At 47.9% G+C, this 24,545-nt stretch overlaps 1 protein-coding gene across 3 annotated transcripts in view; it reads right to left on the bottom strand.

The window, feature by feature from the left end:
• The window catches only part of LOC149343365 (ATP-binding cassette sub-family A member 17-like), a 135,859-nt gene that overhangs the window by 22,685 nt on the left and 88,629 nt on the right, over positions 1-24,545 (bottom strand). For 2 of the 3 annotated variants that reach the window (XM_089545875.1, XM_089545876.1), the window contains 8 exons: positions 22,383-22,811; positions 19,045-19,798; positions 16,151-16,332; positions 12,748-12,861; positions 11,791-12,063; positions 9,941-10,090; positions 8,005-8,148; positions 692-865 (listed from right to left, as the gene is read on the bottom strand). In XM_089545875.1, coding sequence (XP_089402001.1) covers positions 692-865; positions 8,005-8,148; positions 9,941-10,090; positions 11,791-12,063; positions 12,748-12,861; positions 16,151-16,332; positions 19,045-19,798; positions 22,383-22,811 — 2,220 coding nt within the window. The remainder of the gene's footprint in view (positions 1-691; positions 866-8,004; positions 8,149-9,940; positions 10,091-11,790; positions 12,064-12,747; positions 12,862-16,150; positions 16,333-19,044; positions 19,799-22,382; positions 22,812-24,545) is intronic. The other variant, XM_089545877.1, reaches the window with a different exon arrangement.

Genomic DNA, 24,545 nt, shown 5'->3' with positions numbered 1-24,545 from the left:
GCTTCCTAGATCGGACGCTTCCTGATGGATAGATACATAGATCAATAGCATTCTGTCTTATCTGTGTGGTGATAGGTGTCATATATACCAAACATTTTCTCGCGAATGGAATTGCTTTCGATTCAATGCCAATTCTCTAATTTCCCTACATAAACTGTTCTCCCGCTTTTCTCTACCAACGTTTTAATCGCTTCTTAAATTGAGCACGCTGTCGCTATTCCTACACCGCCACGCATTTGGGACCTCTGCGGTGGCCCTCTACACTCAGGGTTGGAGGTCCTTACACTGGATAAGAACACGTCGTACGGCCCTAGTTGGGCGTTGCCAACTAGTGCCATCTAGTGGCCGCCAGCAGAAAACATCGCGCAGCTCAACAGGAATGTTTTCATACGTAACTGAAAAAAAAAGATTGCGGTAATACGGTGTACGATGATGCTGATACTCATAGCCCACGTTCTTACATCAATTGCTTCCTGCGGTCCCACTCACTTGTTGTGACGGGCATAGGAAATCATCAGGGTGTACCAAACATTCAAACGGCAGCGCTGATCTTTGATGTTCAGTTTCATAAAACATGTGATGCCAGCAGGGCAAACTTCAAGCGTTTGCCCATATTTTTTTCCGGTGAAGAAATAGGTAACCTCATTCCCCGCAGAGCGCGACTGATCATTAACTACGTGAAAGGAGACACCTTTGAGACCAGTCGCGCGCTGGGCAGGCACTCTCTCAGCTGGGTCTCGACGAGGGCCGAGCGGCAGTCAGTCGTGTCCCGAATCAGGCGGCACCGGTAGGGCACAGCGTACACGTCCTTCAGGAACGACGGAGACCCCACACACTGCACCACGCCCCGAGCCAGGATGGCCACCTGAGGGGAAGGCAGAGAAACAACACACAGCCATTTCGGTGGACTCGATAAAATTATAGTTACGTTAAATAGTTTGTTATCCTGTTTCAGGAAATGGACTAAGGTTAATGCAGTTCTTTATGCGAATTTCAGTCTTCTGTGAAAGGTCTGCTTTTGCGTTTTCTTTTGCCGCACCTTTATTGATAAATTAAATTTTTTTTGCTACCTCGCCAAGAGCTTGAGTTCTCTGCTGGGACACTTTTGGAAAATCCTGTATGCTTATGGACACTCATGGTCTAAAAACGAGCTATTTTTAGAACACAGGTGTAAGCCTGGTGGCAGAAAGTTGAAGAGCGTCAAAATGCGTCTGCCGATCCGATGCGCACAGCATCGGATCGGCAGGTCATGCGAGCAGTGGCGAACAGCAGTTGCACAGAACGAGTCGCATTTGATCAGTCGACGACGATCGCGCATTCTATCCAATCTTTGTTGATCAATTAGTCATGAGGCTCGATCTTGCGCTTACTGTGCCAAGAATAAACTAATAACACCACGAAAAAGGCTCGGCATTCCTTCACATAGAAGGAATCATATGTTGATAGTAACGGCTCAAGATTAGATACTAAAGTTGGTAGAACAATCGTACGTACTGAAAACAGGTAGCTTTGTTCGCAATTATAAAATTTATGTTAGCGTTTGCAAAGTGGGAAATACAGACGAAGCGTGGGTAATTAATTAATACACATACAAACAAAAACTATAGCTCAAAAACAGTAAACGTCCTCGATATTGGATTCCTTTGTCATGCGGTGCCCAATGGATATGGTGGCCGAACCGGTCATTATATAAATTATACCCTCAGGAAGCATGCCTGTAATATGGGAAACGGGCAACAAGGGTTCTTTGTTGGTCAGTGTTGAGCAGGGCACACTATTTTTATTAAGCACGAAATGCTTTTAGCTCCCGTTGTCGGCAGTGTGGTGACGTCACGCCGAGCCGAGAGCCAACATCCGGGCACTGAATTCCACTCATCTCGGCACTGAAACGAGAGCCTCCGGGCACCGCACGAGATTTAACGAGACACTCTAGGTTTTGAGAGAGGGCCGCTTAAAGAAAGAGGGGAGCTCCAGGGCAAGAAGGGCTTTGGGCGAAAAAACTGCTTCCGCGCCGTCCCCAAGGATGGCGCTTGGGTCCCACACTCACGCATGTAAAAGACCGGCAGCTGGGCCTTCAGCTCACGACGTTTGCCCCTTTGGCAGGCAGATGTATACACGCTCGCGGAGTATTCGAACGCGCTGCATATACATTCTTGTCAGGCCTGCGTCTCGTCGTGTCCGCGTACGCTTCTGCATCGTTCTGCATTTCAATGCCGCCACCGTCACAGCTGCTTAAGCCGAGCAATGGAGGCTGATGATAGGAGAGGCAGGAAGCGTCTTGTGAAAAGCGATCGCTTTGCTAGTGATACGCCACAGCAGAACACTGCTCGCCCCTCCCGACAACGCCATGATTATGCGGCCGCTCACAGGAAACGGTTGCGTCCACATGGACCTGTGCAAAGTATGTGTGGTGTGGTGTGGTGTGGTGTGGTGTGGTGTGGTGTGGTGTGGTGTGGTGTGGTGTGGTGAGGTGAGGTATGTCGAACACTAGACACATTTCAAGATTTTGACTAGTACAATCTACAAGCAATGTGTTATGCCTGTAAACATTTCATGCTTACTCTACTCTCGGTGACGGGAGAGGCAGGGATTTTTTTATTTATGTTTTCTGCCGAAACTAATATCTGTGAAGCCTGTAAACCTCGTGGCTGCGAACTACTCTCAAAAACGTGTTGTGATAGGCGGAAGCGAAATCAGGACCGTGAGGGAAATAACTGAGAGAGAGGAAATACCAAGATTAAGCAGAATATGTACAAGCACAACATATATACGCTTTTCTTACACACTTCTGCACGATGCAACACGACATCATGCATCACGGATGTGTGTTTCTTTACGATGAGCCTTGTAGAAAGTTATCTCTCTCGCTGTTCTGTTCAGACTTTACGAAGTTTAACACTCAGTGGCGCCAATATGTGTTTAATTAAGTGCGACTATTCTGTGTCTGTGCTGGAGTTGTTTCCAGCACTTTTTTGTCTTAACTGCCTGTGCAGGCGTTTTGTTGTGTTTTGCGAAACAGAAGCACGTTGTCACCGTAACCCGCAAGCAATGTGCAGTCACACAATGCTTAACAGCTGCACCACTGCGCCAGAAGGGGTATGAGGGCGCCCAGGGACCTATTAAGGTAGGGAATGACCGGTTATGCATATATGGGCATTGAACCATTAATTTATTGTTTCGTTGCCTTAAGGCGGAGCTGAAGTGTCCCCTCCTATTTTTTTCGGTGTTTGCACAACGGTTCCCCGCCTATGGCTAAGCTGCGTTATAGTTGCCCTTAGCGAAAAGAGGATGTGCTAAAAATGCATTTCAAACGTATTGTATTAATTTCATATTTATTTCGCATTTTTTTGTCCCTATGCTTAAACTGCAATACGAATGCTTTCTAAGTATACTAGGAATAATATTTTAAACGTTCTTAAAAATACGCGAAAAGTACATTTTTGCCCGCTTAGCATATTTATAATGCATTAAAAATATAATAAAAATATACATTAGAAATATACTAAAAATATACATTTATTACATTAAAAATGTGTTTACTCGGGCTTAAAAAAAAGTCTATTGGGCGGCTCCATGGAATGACACGGGTTAATTCATCAACTGGAGAACAAATCGTACACGGGTATTTATCATTAATCAACAGGAGTCTGATATTTAAGGTCACGTGATTGAATGGGAACGGCAGATACCTACATACAGCATACAAAGACGACAGCGACACAGCAAACAACAAATCCTACGACAAGCGCTATACTTGGCTTTCCGTATATATACCCAGCGAAAGCGACGCACTATTTTGCACGGTGATACCTTTTTTTGCGCAAATACTGTGGGCTTCCAAATTATCGCAGAAGTACCCTACTGGTCGCGTTCGAATCTGGGATTAATTGAGAACGGAATTGCTAGTTGAAACTTGCGTCAGGCACAGGTCAGGAGTCGAACTGTCAACCAACAGATACATGGGCGTGTAAGGGAGCCGGTCTGCCCTGCCACACGGGGTCCTTTCCGCTGGCTTATTCGGACCCAGAAGTACCCAAGGCGCTTTTGCTGGTATAATGCTATCACGTTCTCACACGGAAATGTTCGAATGACATTGAGTGGAATGGCATTCGAGAATAGGAATGACATTCGGACTCGATGGACTGCCGCGGTGCTGCACGACACTTTCGAAACGCATTCGAAAGCCTCAGCTCGTTTTCAGTGTACAGCGACGACGACGACGGCGGTCACACTAGTCCGACAACGACAGTATATATCACGCTGAACAACAGCATGTAATTATAGTGAAATATCTAGTTTACTATAATATGATTCTAGAGGGACACGTTTTTCAGGCCAACGACACCGACGAATCCGGTCGGCGGACGGTCAGCCTTGTCGGCGGCTGAGCGAGAGCACGGTGATGAGGCGGCGGTGTGTGCATGCTCGCGCTTCTAAATGAGCGAAACGAACGGCTATATTTCACGTGTGCATACCTGAACACTCACCAGCGATAAGCGCTTGCCAAATCAGTTTCAATCGACGACGGCTCTGTTCCCTTCCGCGACGACTAGGCCCAGCGAGTTCGCAGGGTTGGATCTGTGATTTCGGCGGTTGTGAAGAGCGAATCACAAGCTTTAGCGAATGCAAACGGTCACCAGGTGTAGTTTTGGCAACAGTGACCTGAAATCAACTATTGCTTACATCGCAGGGCACGCGTACGATGAACGGGAATCGCCGGTGTGACCCAGACTGCCGAGCCGTGCTTTACGGCCAGCAGCAGTCGTCGCCGTCGCTAGCTTGTGGATAACAAGTTAGGCCGTTTCAGTTAAAGCGAACAGTCGCCATACATACTTCTGGATAAAGTAGTTTAAAAAAAAGTGTCACGTCGGAGAAAGCCGGGACAAGAAGCGAGAAGCGCCAGTCCTGCGCGATGCCAACAACCCGGCTTTCTCAGGCTTGCGATCGCATCATCGCTTCCCACACATTGTAGCACTGCGTAAACAATCACGAGTACAACCAGTAAAAAAGAAAACAGATTGTTTATTAGAACCAAAGCGCAGATTGCGTTTTATGTTATGTAAACAAGCGGTGTAAACAACAGTATGAGTGCAGTCGTCCTCATCGGCGCACTCCCGGCGAAATTTCATGCTGATGCGGTTAATATTCATTGGCGTAATATTATCTTCAAGCACTCCCTTAGACAGAACACATGTAGCATCGTTAGATGACATTCGGCTGGAAGGCATTCGAAGCGCCCGTGTAGCAGGGGTATAAGTGGTGATCACCTTCCTGCTAGAAGTTACCATAAACGAAAGGATGGCAAGAAAGGGAAAGTTTTCACTCTTCGCTGAAACGTCATTTCGAGCCCTAGATTGTTCCAGGGTAGCTTGAAGTGTAATGCAAATATGTTTACGCGGACAACCCATTTGTTAGAATTTAAATATACTTCAGACGGATTAATTGCGTATTTACGAAAGTACACTTTAAATAGATGGCCAGCACCAAAATGCGATGTCCCGAAACTCGATTTTGAGCATTAGATTGTTCAACGACAGCTTGTAGTGCGCTGCAAATATGCTAATGCGGACTGCCAATTTGCTAGAATTTCAGTGTTCTTTGGACGAATTAATTACGTATTTACGGAAGTACACTTCAAATACATTGACGACACGCAAATGCCATTTCCCAAAACACGATTTCGAGCACTCGACTGTTCATGGCAGCTAGAAGTGTGCAAAGACGTTTAAAAGGACTGCCCGTTTGTTAGGATTGAAATATATTTCGGATGAATTAATTTCATATTTACGAAAGTTCACTTTTAATACATTGACAAGATGCTAAAACTGCATACATATACGTTTACAAGGGCTGCCCGTTTTCTAGAATTGAAGTATACTTTCGATGAATTAATTTCATATTTCCGAAAATACACTTTTAATACACTGACAAGATGCTAAAACTGCATGCATATTTTTTCATGTATTTGAAAAGTGCTCGAAGTACGCTTTAAGGGAGGTATTTTTGGCACATTTTAAAAATATATTTCGAATACCAAGCATAAAATTTCAGAAACGTATTTCCTACATATTTTTAGTGCATTCATGAATACAAAATATGTTTAAAATACATTTTAAATAGACCTCCGTATATTCCAAACGTATTAGTTTTTGCTAAGGGTGCTGTTAGGTGTTTTTTTTTTCATTGTGGCCAAGCAGGACAAAACACTTAGCTACGGTTCTAAGATTTGAGATTTCTAAAATAGTGCACTATTCCAGGCCAGAACTTTGTTAAGGTAGAAACGGAAGGGGCAGACGAATTAAAGAGAGATATTTTGTGCACTGTTCCTAGAAAACAAGGTGAATGTATATACGAGGTCTGTTAGAAAAGTATCCGACTTTATTTTTTTCTTGCGAACACCTGATGGATATGAAACAAGCGCGCTTGCAGCAGCCGACCTTGAACCCTCGTGCGAATGCACGAATTTTTTCCCGCCTGCCGATAGCGTCAGTCGCTGCGAAGCAGCGTTTGAGTGAGGCAGTGCGCAGTGCTCTTGTCGGTTTTTTGTTGCAAGGAAAATGGCGGCGCGAGAGGAGCAGCGCTACTACCTCAAATTTGGTCAGAAACTTGGCGATAGCCAAGTGGAAACCATTCGAAATGTTCAGGCGGCTTTCGGTGATGATGCTATGAGCAGCACACAGATTAAGCAGTGGTGCAACTGGCTTAAAGACGGCCGCACATCCGTGGAGAGAGAGCCACGCTCCGGTCGGCCATCAACATGCCGAAATGACCAGGTAATTGCCGAAGTGAACGCTGTGGTGATGCGGGACTGTTGTGTGACTATCCGAGAAATTTCGGAAGAGGTGGACATCAGCAATTTTTCTGCACATTCCATTATCACCGAAGATTTGGCCATGGAGAGAGTTGCGGCGAAGTTCGTGCCGAAGCTGCTGACGGTGGAGAAAAAGCAGCTTCGTGTTGAAGTCTCACAGGAGATGCTGGATTCCACAAACAGTTACCTTGACTTTACCGACGCCGTAATCACTAGTGACGAGTCTTGGGTGTACGGGTACGACCCGGAAACCAAATCCCAGTCGTAACAGAGGACGCATTCCACGTCACCAAGACCAAAGAAGGCCCGCCAAGTGCGCAGCAATGTAAAAGTGGTGCTGACTACTTTTTTGACTCCCTCTGTGTGGCACACCACGAGTACGCACCCCACAGGGTCAAAGAATGACTAAAGAGTACTACAGGAGTGTCCTCCATCGCCTACGTGGTGCTGTGCGGCGCAAGAGACCGGAATTGAGGTCAACAAGAAATTAGCGCATTCCTCGCGGCATTGCTCCTGCACATTCCTCGCATTTAATTCAGACTTTAATGACGAAAAACCTGACTCCTGCAGTTCAACAGGCTCCTTACTCTCTTGATATGTCCCCCTACGACTTCTGGCTGTTTCCTAAAATCAAAATGCCATTGAAAGGAGCGCGATTTCAGAAAAGAATGGACATTATGGCTGCAACGACAGCCGAGCTAAATTCAATTCCGAAAAGGGCCTTTTCGGAATACTTCCAACAATGGCAGCACCGCTGGGAAATGTATATGGAGCCCCAAAGAGACCACTTTGAAGGTTATTAGGTTTTTAACGCTCCAGATATGCCAGTTTTTTTTCTTCGGGCAAAGGTCGGATACTTTTCTAACAGACCTCGTATATTGACCACGGGCCGACTCAGTGCTATTGCACATCGATTTCTTCCCCATAGGGCACTCTAAGACGGGCCTTTAACACAAATTTTTAAAGTGCTTAACCCAGTGACCTTTGCGCGCAGTTTTCAACCTCCTAGAACAGTCGCTAATGCTCTAATCCCTACCACCTATATTGGCAGAGAACATTTTGCTCTGCTCTGTGCATGAGCAACTTTTATGCTCTACGTTTTTTTCTCGCCATTCAATCCTTGTGCAGCTCACAAGTTTAAGGGAGGATATCCTCTTGTGCGAGAAAATACTGCATGACCTTATACTGCGTACCTTATCGGCCACGAACTCCAGCTCGTCTGGCCGGTGGCTGGTGAGGAGGACGGCACACTGGCCCTTGATGGTCTTGATGAGCTTCAGAATGCGCCGCCTCAGCATCACGTCCACACCACCCGTCAGGTCGTCCAGCACCAGAACCTGGGGGCACGCAGTCGAAGAATACGACAACCGTTAAACATAGGACCAAGGGCACGCATTCTAATTCATACATTTCCTCCGACGTATATATCTGTTCGGTGGTGGAAATTGTTTGGAAAGACTTTCCACAAACGAAGGAACAAGACCTAGAGTGCGTTTATTCTCATATGGCCTTATAAATCGAATGAATAGCATCTTCAAAAGCACAAGTACAGTTGGTAGAGATATTTCACCTATATCAGCTTTGCATATATTGCTCCGGCAGCTGAAGATACTCGCCGGTTTTTGCCGCACCGCTCCGTATAGCTTAGACTGTAGCTTGAAGGTAACGCCGTCAAAGTTATCTACTAGTCTCACCTATGTCCAGGCGTTAGAGGAAGAGACCCGTTAAAATGAACATGTAATCACAACGTTATCTGTATTAGAGAGTGCAGAACGCTTTCACGGCGTTTCTTTAGAAAGTGATCCCCTGAAATCTTTCAGCATGCGTCTCAAGGCCTAGAGGCTTGTAGCACATAGCACGGAATGAGGCCGTCAAGAAACAGCCTTTCGACTTATGAGAATTAGAGAAAAAATAGCGCCACACCAAGCACACCACGAGAAAGGAGCGAGGACGAGACACAAATACAGGAGAGGACCGTCACTGGACACAGAAGCCGCTAGTTGTGCCTTACGTGCACAAAACCTCGCACAACTTCAGGAAAGTGGCCAACAGGTATGGCCTGAGTGTCGCCTTTTCGGCTCCTAACAAGCTGGAAAAGTTGTGCCCCCGAATCTCCAGCTCAAGAAAGCGAGGTTGCCAGATTAAGCACAATACTCTATTTACGACGTGTTCCGTAGGAGTGGTTTACGCTATCCCCTTAACGTGTGGGTAACTTTATGTTGGCCAGACGGGCCGCAGCGTCAACGAGCGTTTAGGGTACCATGCTCGAAATTTATTCGATATGAAAGACAAGTACGCACACTTGGTTGCGCACGTAATGAGCAGCGACGGTTGCGAGGCTCGGTTAAAGGAGACAAATATTATTGGCAAGAGCACGGATAAAACTGCACGTGTTAGTCTGGAGGCTTTCTACATAAAGAAATTTGGCTCTAGGTGTGTTAGCACTCCATCTTTAACGCTGTTTGCCTCCGATTACAATTTTCTAGATTGTGCTATCAGGTAAATGTTCTTTTCATTTGTGTGAGTTTGGGCTGCCTGCCCGTTTCTGCGTTCCGAGATGGTTGCGTTTGTTCACCTTCTCATCCTTGTCACCTTTCTTTCGCCTTGAAACTTCACCTTATGTAAGGTGCTTCCTGGCTTCAATAAAATTTAAGTTGTGAGTTAGCGCTTGTGTCTCTTCCTCGTTCCTTTCTCGTGGTGTACATGGTTTGGCGCTATTTTTTCTCTAATTCAAGTATGCACCAACTAGTCCAAAAAAAGGTGTTAGTGACTTATGAGAACAGTTTATGACGACACACAGACTTGAGAAATGTTTTGTTTGCGCATAAATTCCGACCTTTTTCTCAGGTCTGAAGAGCATATAAATATAAAATAGCCTGCGCTCGCAAACCACGTGTGTGTATATACTTGACGCATCGTCAGCGACGTGGTACCCTTCCATCTGACACCTCACATTGCAGGGCACAGTTACAGCTTTTACAACAGTGCTCCTGAGGCACAGTCTTTGTGCATTTGAGCAGCCTGTATTGAATGCTGCTAGTCAGTTCTCATGTAAGAAGTTAGGCATGACGATCACTTTCTGAATGGCTCAGAGAGTACAGTGGTTTCGTGTGCTGGTATGGTAGGTACCCTTGGGGCCGTCATGAGGGCGACGCAGAGCCCGGCGCACTTGCGCAGCCCCACGGATAGCTCGGACACCAGGTCGTTCCGCCGAGCATGCAGGAAGAACGTCCGCAGAAGTTCGGCCACCAGAGATGACGACACCGGCTCGTTGCTCATCTGCACAAGCGCATAGACACCCGAAGCCCCCAAATATAACCACTACTCGTGAGCACCCTGAATAAGAACTTTTGTAAGAGCTGGATTAAGTGCCAGATTAACAATGTGCCCGACTTGTGAAGAAGCGCCTGAATTCTCACAGCCCTTGTCCCGATGATTAATTCGATCGCAGGTTATCTCTCTTGCCCTCAGCAAAACGTCGAGGTATTTTTCCTGGGGCTCTGAGCACCGGAAAAACTCCGTGTATAGGGCATGCCTTTTTATATCGAATGCTCGTCCCTGACGGAGGCCAATCTGCCATGCTCGCTTGTGTATTCGCTGTTCCACACGGGGGCTCTATGTCCCGTCGAAGCTTCACGCATGGTTCACGACGTGCTCGGAATTTCGGACTTCTTTCTTTTCCCGTATTGTAGGTTATAGTCAAATATTTGATGTTTGTTTTGCTTGAACAAAAAAGAACGGTAAACTCGGGTCCTGTGAGTCCTGTGTTGAAATCCATTGTTCACGAATGAAACTTGCTTGTATAGAAAAATTAGGCTTATGCCCATATATGTGTGGAATTGGTCTTTCTGGACTGTGCATTCATAGGATCCTGAGTGTCCTCATACCACTCTTGGCGCAGTGGTGCAGTCGTTAAGCGATGGGCCACTGCTCTGCGATGATAGTTGTCGCCATCGGTAGGGCTTGTGAGACCCACGACTGGTTGAACAGCCTAATAGAACAGCCAAACGAAGTAATGTAACGTAAATGCACAGAAGGCGCGGTCGCATGTGACCGTTGCGGTGCTTAACAAGTGCGTGTCGGCCGTCGCTCGAATAAGTCTCCCGCAAGCATCTCCGGAATCCTAATACGGGCCGCCCGCTCTGACCCAGCGGAGTCTTGCGGGGGTTGCGGCTTTCGGGTGCGGCAGAGTCTCGCTTAAGGCTTTCTTGTTTCTATCACACTTCCCATTCGACCTCTTCTCTGTACTTTTACCACTCCCATGTCCTCTGTTTCTGTGCCATTCAGCCGCGACCACTGCTAGACTTGTGCGGTTTGCTACACGGTCCCTTGCCCTCACTCTCAAGTTTACTGCCAGGGCGGGGATTATATCTCCTCGCTCGTGCTACCTCCTTGTATTGGCTAAAATGAATCATTGTAAACCTGCCTGCCCTCACGAAGGGGTATAGCATTCGCGAAACGTTTGGGGAAATAAACCTTGAATACGAACAGTCGAGTCTGTCGTAAAGTTCTACTCTCCTTAGTAAATTGGCCTATGGAACATGAGATGTGCGTGCGTGCGTGCGTGTGCGTGCGTGCGTGCGTGCGTGTGCGTGTGCGTGTGCGTGTGCGTGTGCGTGTGCGTGCGTGCGTGTGTGTGTGCGTGTGCGTGTGTGTTGCCCGCAACCCGATGGGTGGGCGCCGGCCATAAAGCAGGCTTCGAACAAACAAACGAGCAGAAAACGGCTAAATGCGGGGAATGCTTCCTCTAAGTACTACGGTATCAAAACCAGAGCAGGAGTGAGCTGTGAGTCCACGTTAAAAAATACAGGAGGAGTCCTGACGGGTACCGAAAGTTCGTTGCTTAAATTTTGCACCTCAATTTTAGGCTGTACTATAAAAAAAAGGAAAAATTCGGGGCCATAAGAGAACAAGTTATTTGAAGTGTCGAACAAAAGTAAGAGAAGTGCCGCAAAGTACCCCACTGCTCGCGCTGTTACCTTGGCGAAGTAGTAGAGGTTCTCGTTGACGGTCATGTAGGGGATAAGCATGCAACTGTGCGGCAAGAAACCCAGGCGACGGCGGGCCAGCTGCGGGTATCTGCGCACGCTGTGCTGGCACAAGAAGACGTCGCCGCTAGAGGGGGCTGTGAGGCCGACGGCGATGTGCGCGAGCGTCGTCTTCCCGCTGCCGTTGGGACCGAACACTGCCATGATCTCTCCGTCGTACACGCGCAGGCACACCGAGTTCAACACGACGTGATGACCCTGCATCTGCGTTACACACACAGGCACCGAATTGCGTATTCTGGAAGTGCCCACAGAGTAGAGATGTCCGGTTGGGCGCTGTGTAAACAAGTTCAATTCTCCTGCTAAAAAGAAAAAAGAAAAGGACAGCACAGCACCCATGGTCCGCACCTTGTTTGCTACATAGAAGGTACCACTGCTCTTGAACCAAACGTAGTCGCCTGCTCCCTATTTCGCACGCTGCTGTACAAACCATAAGTTTTGGAGGGCCTTTTTTTTCTGTATTCACGGTTGCAGTACTACTGTTAATACAGAGAACATTATGCAAGGGATAGGTATGGTCAGATGCAGTTGTCAGATGAGCATACCTAAAAACTGCATCACCAAGACATCCATATCCCTACCTTGGAAAGAATTTTGTATTCTAACGCGATAACGTTAAGGGCCCCGTGTCGCAGAAAAGCCGGTGTCGTCGTCGGCGTCAGCGGCGTTGGCCGTCAGCGAAAAATCCCAGAACCAACAATAAATAAAACCGACTAGTATATACCGAGTAATATATATCGAAAATATCGAAATTTGAAAATTAAGCAGACAAACATTCGGAACCGTGCTGGGCACAATATTTCCTGCTTAGCAATGCTAAAATCAACCATTCATTTGTTGTTGTTTTTTGCTTTCACTAGAGGTTCAAAGCAAATCAGTGTGACCTACCATAGAAACGTGGTCCATGTAGATGGCTGGTGGCTCGGAAGGTCGATGCTCGCTGGGCTCAAAGAGCTCATTCTCCGGATCTGGCGTAGTCCACGGGGTGCGGCGCTTGCTCGGCTGCGGAGGCACAAAAGCGTTTTTACCTCACAAGTACAGTTAGGATTGAATCCACGCGTAACCCATAGTCTCGGGCACAAAACACACTATGAGGAATAACTCTGAATGGAACTGAAGAACTGTAGTATTCAGATATGTTCCATATTACTCAAAGTTCCGATACTTACAGAGCCAAACATTCCATCCCGCCGAGAAGAAAACACTAGAAAACACTTTTCTTCCTCTTACACACATTTATCAAACAATATAACTCCTCTGTAAGAATGTCACCGCACTGATTCTTTGATGTTTTGGCATCGCAATATTAATTTTCGTTATCGCCTCTCGCAGAAGCCTTGCTCAACGTTCACCCAACTAACCTCACCGAAAAGCTACCACGAGTTAAGGATGGCACCTTTCTGCATAGGGACTAACTTATTTACAGGTTTTTCCCCTCAACAATAGATGATTGGAACTCGCTCTCTGGCAGCATCCGGGCACTTCCTCTGAATGAGTTTCTTGACCGCATTTAGTCAGTGTATTGTTTAAATGTCAGCGTGTGTGTTTTCGTCTTGTATGCGTGCGGTATTTGCTTGTTTATGTTTTTTGGTGGAGCCGTGTAGGTGACTGGTTCATTTGTACCTTGTACCTGTATACCTATTCCTGCTATAGGCCAGAAAAAATGGGCTGCAGTACGTATAAATAAAATAAAGGAAAAACGAAATTTATTAATCTTGGGGGAAAAACACAGCGCACTCCTTAGACACGGACGAAGAAAGGCAAGACGATAGAGCGCTGTATCGTCTTGCCTTTCTTCGTCCGTGTCTAAGGAGTGCCCAGTGTTTTTCCCCCAAGATGAACTACCAACTAGCCCGCTCTTCCACCCTTGCAAGCTTTAATAATCGCTTCTACAAGTAAGATTCCAGAAGGTACTAGAGGGCTAGTGCAGAGAGACTGAAGTTAGAAGGCGTCCTAGCATTACGATGGAGCAGAAATAAATGTTATATATTCAATGAGAAGAATGGGTTAAGGGTAGAGGTTTGATACGCCGATCTATCCGTTTTAGTGGCCGCAACAAGATGAACTCACAACTAGCGCCACTAAAGAGTCAAAATGTTTCATACAACGTCAGAACCACGACATGAACAGAAAAATCGGAGCCAAAACACGGTGTAAGCGTCTAGGCGCATAGTGGCATTTACTGACCAACGTCGAGCGAGTGCTTTTGCACCTGTCAGAATTGTGCGCAATCGATTATAAATTTCGGTCCATGCAAAGTCAGTGACTGCGAGTAACCTTTTAAAAGGACGGCTTCAGCTCGCGATCTCGAAGAAGCCAGGCGCTGGCACCTATCTTGCAATACACCGCACGATGCGTGGCTCTCTACCTGCTCTTCAAAATTCATGTTGATTGAGATCCGTAAGTGATCAACGATTCTCTAATATCTGAGGCCTCATCCATTCTGAAAAAAAAGAAGGCAGCTGCATCATCGTACCACAGGCTGACTCGTGGCCCGTGTATCAAGCATACTATTTATCACAGCAAGTCTACATAGCAAGGGAGCCGCCGCGGTGGATCAGTGGTTATGGTGCTCGGCTGCTGACTCGAAAGACGCGGGTTCGATCCCGGCCGCGGCGTTTGAATTTCTTTGGAGGAGAAATTCTAGAGGGCCGTGTATTGTGCGATGTCAGCGCACGTTAAAGAACCCCAGGGTTTCGAAATTTCCGGAGCCGTGCACTACGGCGTTTCTCATTGCCTTAGTCGCTTTGGGACGTTAAACCCCATAAAAGAAACCAAACGAAACCAAACCTACATAGCAAGGCAAAGAGCTCTGTTACTTGGCCGCTGTGGGTGTAGAGAAAACGTCCCATAGAAAAAAGACCTATCTTCGGAAGCGCCAACAAGAGAAAAAGGTCCCCTAGCCAAAAATACCCAAAAGAATGAATGGGGATCGGGCGCCAAATGACCTTTTTTCGAATGCTCCGCCTGAGTCACTCAGTAAAATGACAGTGGCTCTAACACTGTTCCAAAATGCCAGCGTCGTCTAAAATATTCAAAATTGATGGCCATACTCAGAGCCGCTCCGTTCGAGACCTCTGTGTTCTCGATGGCAGCAATTACATTTGTATCAGCACCATCGCGAGTATGGAAACACGGAATTTGTTCGTTGCTTAGTCGCCGATGGACGGAATGCCTAGCGTACAGTTTTGTACGATCGTTAGTCCTGTGTCCTCCATCAGCAGTAGCCGAGCGGATGTTCCACATAGCGGGGGGATTATACCAGGAGGAGTTCGCCGGGAAGTTACGTTTTGGCTCTGTTTACCCGCCTGTTGCTACTGGAAACATATCTACCCAAGCAGTCCGGTAAGTCTCGCGCAGCTTCTAGCATTACACTTTTGGAGAACGGAACAGAATTAGCCCACTTCTGCAGCCATTACGTTTAGCAGAGTGGCAGCGGGGACATGTATCCGGCTTAGAGCTCACTGCACACCGGTACTGCGCGTACCGCAAGATAAGATGAGCACCAGGCCAAGGTAAAGCGAGTGGGCGTCATAAAACAGATGGGTACCCGGCGGCACGGATCTCACCCCCCTCCCGCAAGTGAGGCGGATGATGAAATCACAGGGGGTCGCGGGACGTTTGATGGCACCCTTTGGGGCCATTTTAAGGCAAATGCCTTTAATGGCTCATACTGCCGTCCGCTAACAAAGCGTGTTACGCGCGTTTAACTCGGTAACTAAAAAAGAAGAAAACCAACGCACGCTTCTCATAGAGGAGGATAAAATGAACCTAGAAGTCAAATTTGATGAGTAGGTTAATTGTTTAATTAATTATAGGCGAATATGTCGAAATTGCGTCGAAATAGCGCGGACGTCCATATAGCCACGGAAACGGTGTGACGTCACATCCACAAAAGGTCGCCACGGCGTAGTAAAATTTTTCACAGAATGGTTGGAAAAACGTGGGATTTGTGTAAAATTATATTGAGAAATTTGTAATTTAAGCGTAATTAACACTTAAGATCCCCGAAAAATGTACAATTTCGATATCGATATAGCCACGGGAACGGTGTGACGTCACATCCACCGGAAGTGGTCACGGCGTAGTGTGCTCTCCACACTTTAGTTGCCAAAGTGTCCGCGCATTTTTCTTTTTTTTTCACTTCGAGGGAAGGGATGTTGCTTCCGGCGATATGTTTTCAGGCAAATTTTTTTGAAGGACACTGAATCCAGGGACGCTTTTGTTTCCCGGTACCCGACCGTTGTATTGAACGTAAAAGGTTATTCAGAAATAAAAGACCGACGCTCACTGATAAAAAGCTCAAGAAACGGGGTCCCTCAACGTTGGAGCTGAGTGGCAGCAGGTCGTCCATGAGGACTGCCAACGTGAGGTTGAAGGATATGCCCAGCACCATGACCACGAGCACCGATGCCAGGCTGGGCACATCAGCGGCAAACATCAGGTTCAGCTGGTCCCACTGCATGCCGGTCACTGCGCACAACAGAGCCCACATTTCCATCCATCGACAAACGATTTTGCATGGCGCAATCAAAAACTGTCTTAATTAGGCCCTGAAATCTTGTCTTCTGCTCCTTTTTCTCTGCAGTTGTTTAGGAAATACATGTTTCGAAGAAAAGGAGAAAATTTTGGTTATTAAGATTATCTGAAAAAACAATGAATACTTCCTTTCTCTAGATTTTTCTCGTAAAATTCCCTAAAAAGGTGAAAATTCTTAGTGACGCATAACTACCATCCACCCAAATTCACTTGTTATCATCAATGCCATCACACCAGCTGTACCCCCGATCCAGCACAAAGTCGTCTATTACTGACCTCAAGTCATCCCTGCTCAGCTCAGGCTGGGGCCATTGCATTTCCAAACATTTCTTAACCTCATTGCACCACCATGCTCTCTGTCACCCTCTGCTACGTTTAATTTCTCACAGAGTCCGGTCTGCTGACATAAGGGAGGATCGTTTTTCTGCTCTCGGCCCTACGTGACAAGTCCGTGTACATTTCTACTTCTGGGTGATACACGCTACATAAATTAGTGTGGGCAAAGAAAAGAAATAAAAATAAGCTCGTACCGCGTAGAGCACAACTGCACACTACAGGTAGAATATTACTGGCATTTTATCCTTATACACTACGCGTCTATTAAGGCTGCCACCATGACATTACATAGCTCGCCACCATTGGCCGCATCTTATATTAAAACCTCTTTGCTAACCGCCAACGTACTAGAGCACAGGTAACTACTAGCAAGCTATAACTGCTGTATTCTTCTCTGTTGACAGATGCTAACAATGCAGTTAAGCCGGAGGGGCCTCGGGCTCGAAGTACTGGCTTTGATAGCTGGACTAAACACACAGAGCTATAAAAGTGCGGAAATGCTCAGGGGACATTTAAGCTCGGCCTTAAGGCGCGGATACATGAAGCAATTTAACGCTGGCAGGTGCACGCTTGAAACGCGGTGTCGAAAAGAACATCCGCCGGCGTCGATCCGGTAGGACCGCGTCCGATGAGAAGGGCAAGCGACCGCTTACGCGAGAAAATAGCAGCGCAGAAAGCCCGCTTTTCTTGTTTAACTGCTTTTGTCTGCCGCTGCTAACGTGGCCACCATGGTCGACGAGCTACGCAGTCACTATTTCGCTTTCTGGAGAGAACATGACCTAAGCTTGGATCAAAATGCCTCTGTTATCTCCCTACAGCGAAAGGTGTGAAAAACTGCACCTCTGCTATCCGCGGCTGAGCCGCCATTCTAAGGCACGGAGCTCTATGCATTCGAACACTCAAATCCTTATAAATACTTAAGCACGCGTGCTAAAATGCGTAGTGCCGAGTCTAAATGAACAATTTCATTACTTTAACAGGGAAGTCATCGTGCTCTGTCTTAAGAGACGTCCTGGTTCAGTGGTATTTTCCACGATTTGATCACATTTGGTCTCGCGTCGAGGGATACACGGCGGCTCCCACCGCTTCTTCGCTCCCTATACCTTCAGCCGGGCGTAGCGCACGGGTGGCACTTTCTGCCGCGCCAACTCCAAAAACAAACATAAAAAAAAACCGGTGCACGTATCTCGGCCGCTGAAAATCTGAAGTGATAGTTTTGTAGATCCAATGGGCAGCACACGTGCATGATGTAATGAGAAAGCGAGTAAAACGCAGATGTCCAGCATTAAAACATGCTACTCAGAATAGTTTGTGGCGAACAAAAAGAATGCGTGGCGAACACAGGCCCCGACTGACTGTGATGATGCTACGAGAGCCACGCCGGTCGCAATTCGAAGGAGGCGAAATGCTGGAGGCCCGTGTTCTGTGCGGTGTCAGTGCACGTTAAAAAAATACAGGTGGTCGAAATTATCCGTAGATCTTCACTACGGCATCCCTCATAGCCTGAGTTGATTTGGGACGTTAAACCCCATAAACCAAACCAACAGAAAACATACTCGTTCTGTCAACGTCATTGCGCGTTAATGCGCGTGCTCGGCGCGAATACGGCGGCGCCGAGCAGCCGCTATCTTTCGACTTCCATTGCGCTGCCGCAGACGATGGTGCTGCTACAGCTTTAACGGCGCCCTTCAGTGGCCTAAGCACTAGGCATATCAATTCGGAGAAATGAAGACAGCGGAGCAAGCCGTAGCTTCGCTTGCGCAGGTCGACTCACGCGCCATCTGTTTGGTGAATGCGCTCTACGGCACGTCTTCATTCTTCCCGCATGGCCAGTGCACCACTCAGTTGCGCCAAGCTCCAACACCAGCCGACCAATCCGAGATTTCAAAGCGATAGCTTTTTCCCTCACGGCCAACGCACGGTCGTCGCACTAGCAACGTTGATGACGTTAGATTTTGTGCGTGACGGGACGCTTAGAATTATCTGTTTAAAATCCAATTTTTGTTCACATTCTCATAACTTTCTTTTAAGTGGCAACAGCGGTGCCGCTTTTTTCGGCACCATTGCAGTCGGCCTTCATATTCACTTTCGGCAATCATTGTGTCTAGTTTCCTGCAGTATGTGACTGTAACTAATACCAAAATCAGTCAAGCTGTGTTTGCTTCACTGAAATCCATGGAAGCGTTTTTCTTGCCCAATAACGCTCAGCAAAAACTGTCACTGAAAATTCTCTGCACAGAAAGCGAAACCTTCACTACGTTGTTGCCGCTGCCCTATACATGAGCCCCGCTGAGAACAGGAGAAACTCACACTGTCGCTCGAAGGTGACGACCAAGTCCATGGCGAGCTGCAGCGCGGTGTTGGGCAGCATGCAGAACAGGAGCCGCACCGAGAAGGTCATGTGGACATAGAACAGGTACGGAAGGAAGGCGATGAGCACTGCGATGCAGGTAGCCAGCACGGCCAGCGTTTCCGACGTAAAGAAGGTCGTCACCAGAGTCACATAGCTGAGCAGATGCAGCGCGTAAGTGTACAACAGAATCAGAAGCACGGTTGGGTCGGTGTAGTGCAGGTACGACACGCCGAACTGGTCCGACACACTGGTCAGCACGTAAAGCATGGCGCAGCACGAGGTCAGCAGCGGGCCCAGGCCCCGAAGCAGGACCTCGAACCAGTAGACGCATGTGGACTGGCCCATGATGCGCCGGAACTCGCGATGACGCAGGCGCTTGTCGCGCACCGTGTCCGCGGCGTAGTTGAGTAGGAGCCACACGACGCCCAGCTCGAAGGCGAGTGAGGTGTGGTCGCGGTGCAGTGTGACCCGTGTCGTGGAGGGGTTGTTGCCGTGGAAGGAACGCGTGCGCCAGCGGTACTCCGGCTCGGGCAGACCCTGAGCGCGCGCCGTCAGCCTAAGGTGGGTGTCCCCGAGCAGGCAGATCACAGGCAGCACGTAGTCGCGCCTCAGCGGGTAGTAGCCCCGGCGGTCGTCGCGGTCGTCCAGTAGGTACAGCCGGCTCGTGTTGTAGCGCAGTGTGTAGCGGAAGTCTTCAGGCGGGCGCGCGTCCTGCGTCGGTCAGCCGGGGATGTCTCATAAGTGTTGGAATATCATTAGGCAAGCATGAACGGAGAAATTTTAACCCCGCAAGTTAGAAAGTTTAACTGCTAGTAGGAGGAGGGAACCGTGGTAATATGTGCGAAAGGCACCCGACTTGCCGTATTGCTATTGTCGAATTTCTTCCCTTCATTCGTTTTAGCGAATCTTTGACACTGCAGAAAAATTCTCTGTAAAGCACTTCGTTTCCCGGAAGCACAGCTTATATACGCCGTTTTCCTGTTCACAACGCCAACTGAGAATTAACACTTTTCGGCTTCCGCAATGAATTTTTCGCAAAATATTTTGTTTCACAGTTACAAATCTCTAAGGAAAGCTGTCTCAGTTTAGCGTCGCTGTAGTAGTACAGCAAGGTTGAACACAGATATAGCGAACTCGAAAAGAATAGCGAAATAGTCGATATATCAGTAGTTCCATATGTAGAAAATTTCTATAGGTAACCTTCTCTGTAACTTAGAAGCCAGCATGCTGGCAGCGTGGCGCTCACTCGGGTTGCGAGGCCAAGTATGCGTCGCATCGAAGCCATATAGCTCAGTATTTTATAACTAGCCACTGCTGATGACAAGTTGTCTGTTCCTGTTGCCTGTACAGTATCACTAGAAAATTCACTCATTGAAAGTAAGGCTCAGTTGAATTCTGCTACTAACAGTAACCTACTTCTTCGGCGCAAAGCGAGTGAAGCAAGCCACATGAGGGCAGCTGTTAAGTCTTTAGTTAGGTTGCCTTAGCCTCGTCACAGTAATGTTACGCGGAAATTGAGCACGAGAGACCGACGGACACCTGTAAGTAATCCCACGCTCACCACTCTTGCAGTTTCAAAGCGCTTGTATGTCGGCCCGTGCCTAAGCCTGTGCAGCTGCCCCGTGACCGCATGCAAAAAGTGGTCTAAAAGTGCCAAAAATGGCGGAAAAGTGCCATAGAAGATCCGCCACTTGCTGAGGCACGGCGCGCAATTCAATATATTGAACCGCCGGCGAAATTGAAATTCAATATATTGCACAACCTTCCCATGCATTACAGAAAATTCAAGGCGATAATTAGAGTGTTGAATCCTGGCCGACGTCTCTCTCCCTGAGCAATTCGCCGCCGAGCTGCAGCCGCTCGGAAAGTGACAGAACCGATTAGACCAGCTCGCGTGGCCGATGGCATTCGTGGATCCGAAAATGAGAGGCGGGGTGCATCTTTGCTTTTTACGGTTCTTTCAATCGCTGTCGACAACAGCTTGCCTCCCTTTTCTCCCCTAATTCTCAAATTCTTCCTCCCATTGCTGTGGTTCCATTTGGGATCTTAATTTTCTCTCCTCGTCGCTTCCATCGGTGACTTTGGAAAGGCTTCAATCACGCAATGGCTAAGGGTTGGGTTCGTGGAAATGCTCACGCCGCAGAATCTAAACGCGCCAGTTACCCTACAGAAGGGCCTTTCTTTATCAAATAATTCAACAGTCGGTCTAGCTCTCAGCGCACTTTGCCTTTAGCTCTCCTCGCATATATTTAAAGGAAAACATACTAATACTTCGTCCGATAAAAATGAACAGTTGTCTAGGGTTGTGTTCAAAAACACCGCCCATATATACCTGGCGGTATTCTGTCCACGCACTACGCTTATTCTCTTTAAAAAGGGCTCCTCTAGCCCGACCTTCTACCGTGCTTTCTCTTGTAGCTGCAACAAATACCGTCAGATTCTGGTTTGCCGGTTTCGCAGGAAGGCATTCAAGAGGGTATTGTTGCGTGTGCGATCTAATGAGACATTTTAGGGTGTGCAGCATATGTAATTCAATTTAAAAAAGGGCATGTAATAGAAACTTATTTTTATTTGTTTGAAGAGAAAACTTCATTTGCCACTTAGCCTGCAGGACAGAAGACTGTGCTGCCAACGTTGAACAGAAAAATGACGGACGGTTAGCGTGGTTAAGACAAATGTGAAATAGGCGCGCCAGCAATTATCATTTCGGTTCGGGTTCGAGTCTTGATTTTCAAGGCTGTCTACTTTACACCCACAGATCTCTCGTAGTCCTCACAACACGCCTCGCGCAGTGGTGCAGCTGTTAAGGGATGCGCCACGGCCTTCCGATAGCAGCTGCTGAGTAGTGGGGCTTCTAAGACCCGAGTTACTCTTTGTGAGCAACTACTCTCGACCAGTCATTAACCGAACTGTCGCCTGCAACAGCAGACAAGCTCACAATGCATGGGGCAGGTTAAGAACTTCGCGAAGTCACTTCACCTTGGTCGCCTACCTGCCATCTAGGGCAGTCACATGGGTTGCTTCAAGATCAAGCAGACGTCAGGCAAAGATCGCCGAAATCGTTATGTGCGGTCTGAAGTGCTAAGACCCGTCGCATAGTTAGCCGCAACGCCTGCCGGCAGGTTGTTCACAACTCGATTGGCATTTGCCACCTGCCCAGTGCGGCAGCTGAGCCACCCGCCACAAACTGCAAATCGACGACAGCGAAATCGCTCACTCCGGGCTTGAGTGATGGGGAACTAATTTTTTCGGACCTGTTTTCCTAAGTGGTAACTTGGTGCAAAAGATATCTCACGTCTTTGCGCATGCCCTCAAAGATGATGATTAGGTCGAAGGCTGCCGACTCGTTGGCCTCGGTGTGAGCGTAGTCGACGGCTGCCGACGGGTCAGGGAATCCCGCCAGACCCTCGACGGGACTGTAGTCCCGGAAGGCCTCCTCAATCAGGCGTTGCGAGTAGGGCGCGTGGGGCGCGTAGGCCACGCGTCGGAACACCACCTGGTTCTCGACCACGGAGCATGGCCAGTCCAGCATGTGGACTCCCGAGAGCGGCGTTTCGCGGACGTGGACGCCAAACGGCATCCCCGTTGTCATCAGGAACAGGAGCACAAGGAACGGCCCCATCAGGCACTCGGACAGCGAGAGCCAGCCGTGGCGCAGCATGGCGCGCAAGCACAGCTCCTTCCAGAGCACGGCCATGAGCTGACTGCCGATACCCATGTCGGTCTGCGTCGGCGCAAAAAAAAAACAGTCACAAGCCGATTCCCACTGAGTAACACGAGATATAACGAGAACTCTTTGCGCTGGTCTACAAATGTTTATTTATTGTTGAGGTCCAGCTTTCTTCGACACGGCATTGAATTGTGAGGCAACTGTGTAATATTCTAAGAGTCTGTTGTGAACACATTAATGGGAGTTGTCTACTGTTCCGATGCGTAGCAAAATTTTGCTTCTCAAATGTGTCCTGTGCTCGCACTGAGTAGTAAAGACTGCCATAGGATTCCAAATGAATGTGTTTGACAGTAAATAGCAGAAAAATACAGACGCATATTGACTGTCACTACGCAATCTTAAGATACGCGAAAAAAACTGCATTCATAACAACGTCCAGTTGAAAAAAATGCGCTTGTCCCAATTTTCCGGGTATGTATTTCGGTTCGTCTATAGTAGAGTGTGCGTGATGTTCATATGAAGCGTCCAAAGTGGCGTGGTGCGCTGACGTAAGTGTGACATCACTGCATGCATACCAGTCTACGTGGGGCGGTGACGCCGACGCCGCGGAACCAGGCCTTTAGCAGCTGTCGCCGTAAAGTTTACCGGACGTTTACTCTTGTGGTAGCATGATTATCACCGAGAGCAGAGATTGTGTGAAATGCTTGTGCTCTTTATTAGTTTGCAGCTGACGCTAGTGCGCGATATCAGTTCCTCGCTGCCCCCCTCTCACACCCCTGCCCTCCCTATCCTCGTTAGTTATTAAACGTGCTGGCCGGTGCAGGTCTCTTGGAGGCGTGGGTAGTCGTGGCCGCGGGGCGGAACGACACCGTGATTTCGCCGAATGCGCCATGTACAGCCGGTGCTCTAAAAATTCAGCGATAAAAAGTTAAACTCGGTCATCCGCAAGCCGTTGCTAAAGTAATGCGCTTACGCAAGTAATTGTTCGCAACAAGGTCTGAATAAAACTTCAGGTAAGAAATTAGCAGAACCAGCACCAGAGGGTGAGGTGCGGGCAAGAATTATGTTAGGAGGATTGGGCACGTATGAATTGAAACTTATAATGGCATCTGAATGGCAAACAGGGAAGCGCTTCACTTTCAGCAGAAGAGCAGTGTTATTTAGGGCTCACAGAAAGGCAAGTCATGCAGGATTTTCTGATGAAACACCAGGCTCTTCTAACTCTTCAGGCAGGAAGTACAGTAAAAGAAACATCTCGGAATCTTCAGGCATTCTACAAAAATAACCTAGAAAGGCAAATGTTTAACAAAAATTGACTAAATGCTTTGAAAGAGAATTGTGCAGAGATGACACCACCAGTTTATTTACGTGCAATGCCGTGTTTTCTCAAATAAACGAATGGCGTCACTCATGCTCGAGTGGTGGCTGCACCCGGCGCGCACGCTGGCACTACTATCGACTGTACATGCAAGATGGCGCGAGAGGATATGACCCCCTCCCTCCTTCCTTCAGTGTCCTCATTCAGGGAACTAATAGCCTAAGTATCAGAAGGACCCGTAAAAAGGAACCGCTCGCTCCATTCGTATTGGAGCTCTTCACCTTGCTCCCGGGAGGAGATCCTGCTGCAGGGCGACAAACATTTCATTCGTCAGCCGTGTCAGCAAACACATGAGAACAGGACACTCTCAAAAGAAGACCCTCACCAAGAGAAGACTCGATTACACGAACCCTACAACAGCGGCTAGGGTCAGGCGTGCGTAAGCAACAGCCCGTTTACCTAAACTTGTC

This window comes from Amblyomma mixtum, chromosome 5 (assembly GCF_055824585.1).
Source record: "Amblyomma mixtum isolate Tamu chromosome 5, ASM5582458v1, whole genome shotgun sequence".
NCBI classification, from domain to species: Eukaryota; Metazoa; Arthropoda; class Arachnida; order Ixodida; family Ixodidae; genus Amblyomma; species Amblyomma mixtum.
The sequence above is the reverse complement of the archived record's forward strand: the minus strand, read 5'-3'. Positions and strand labels throughout refer to the sequence as shown.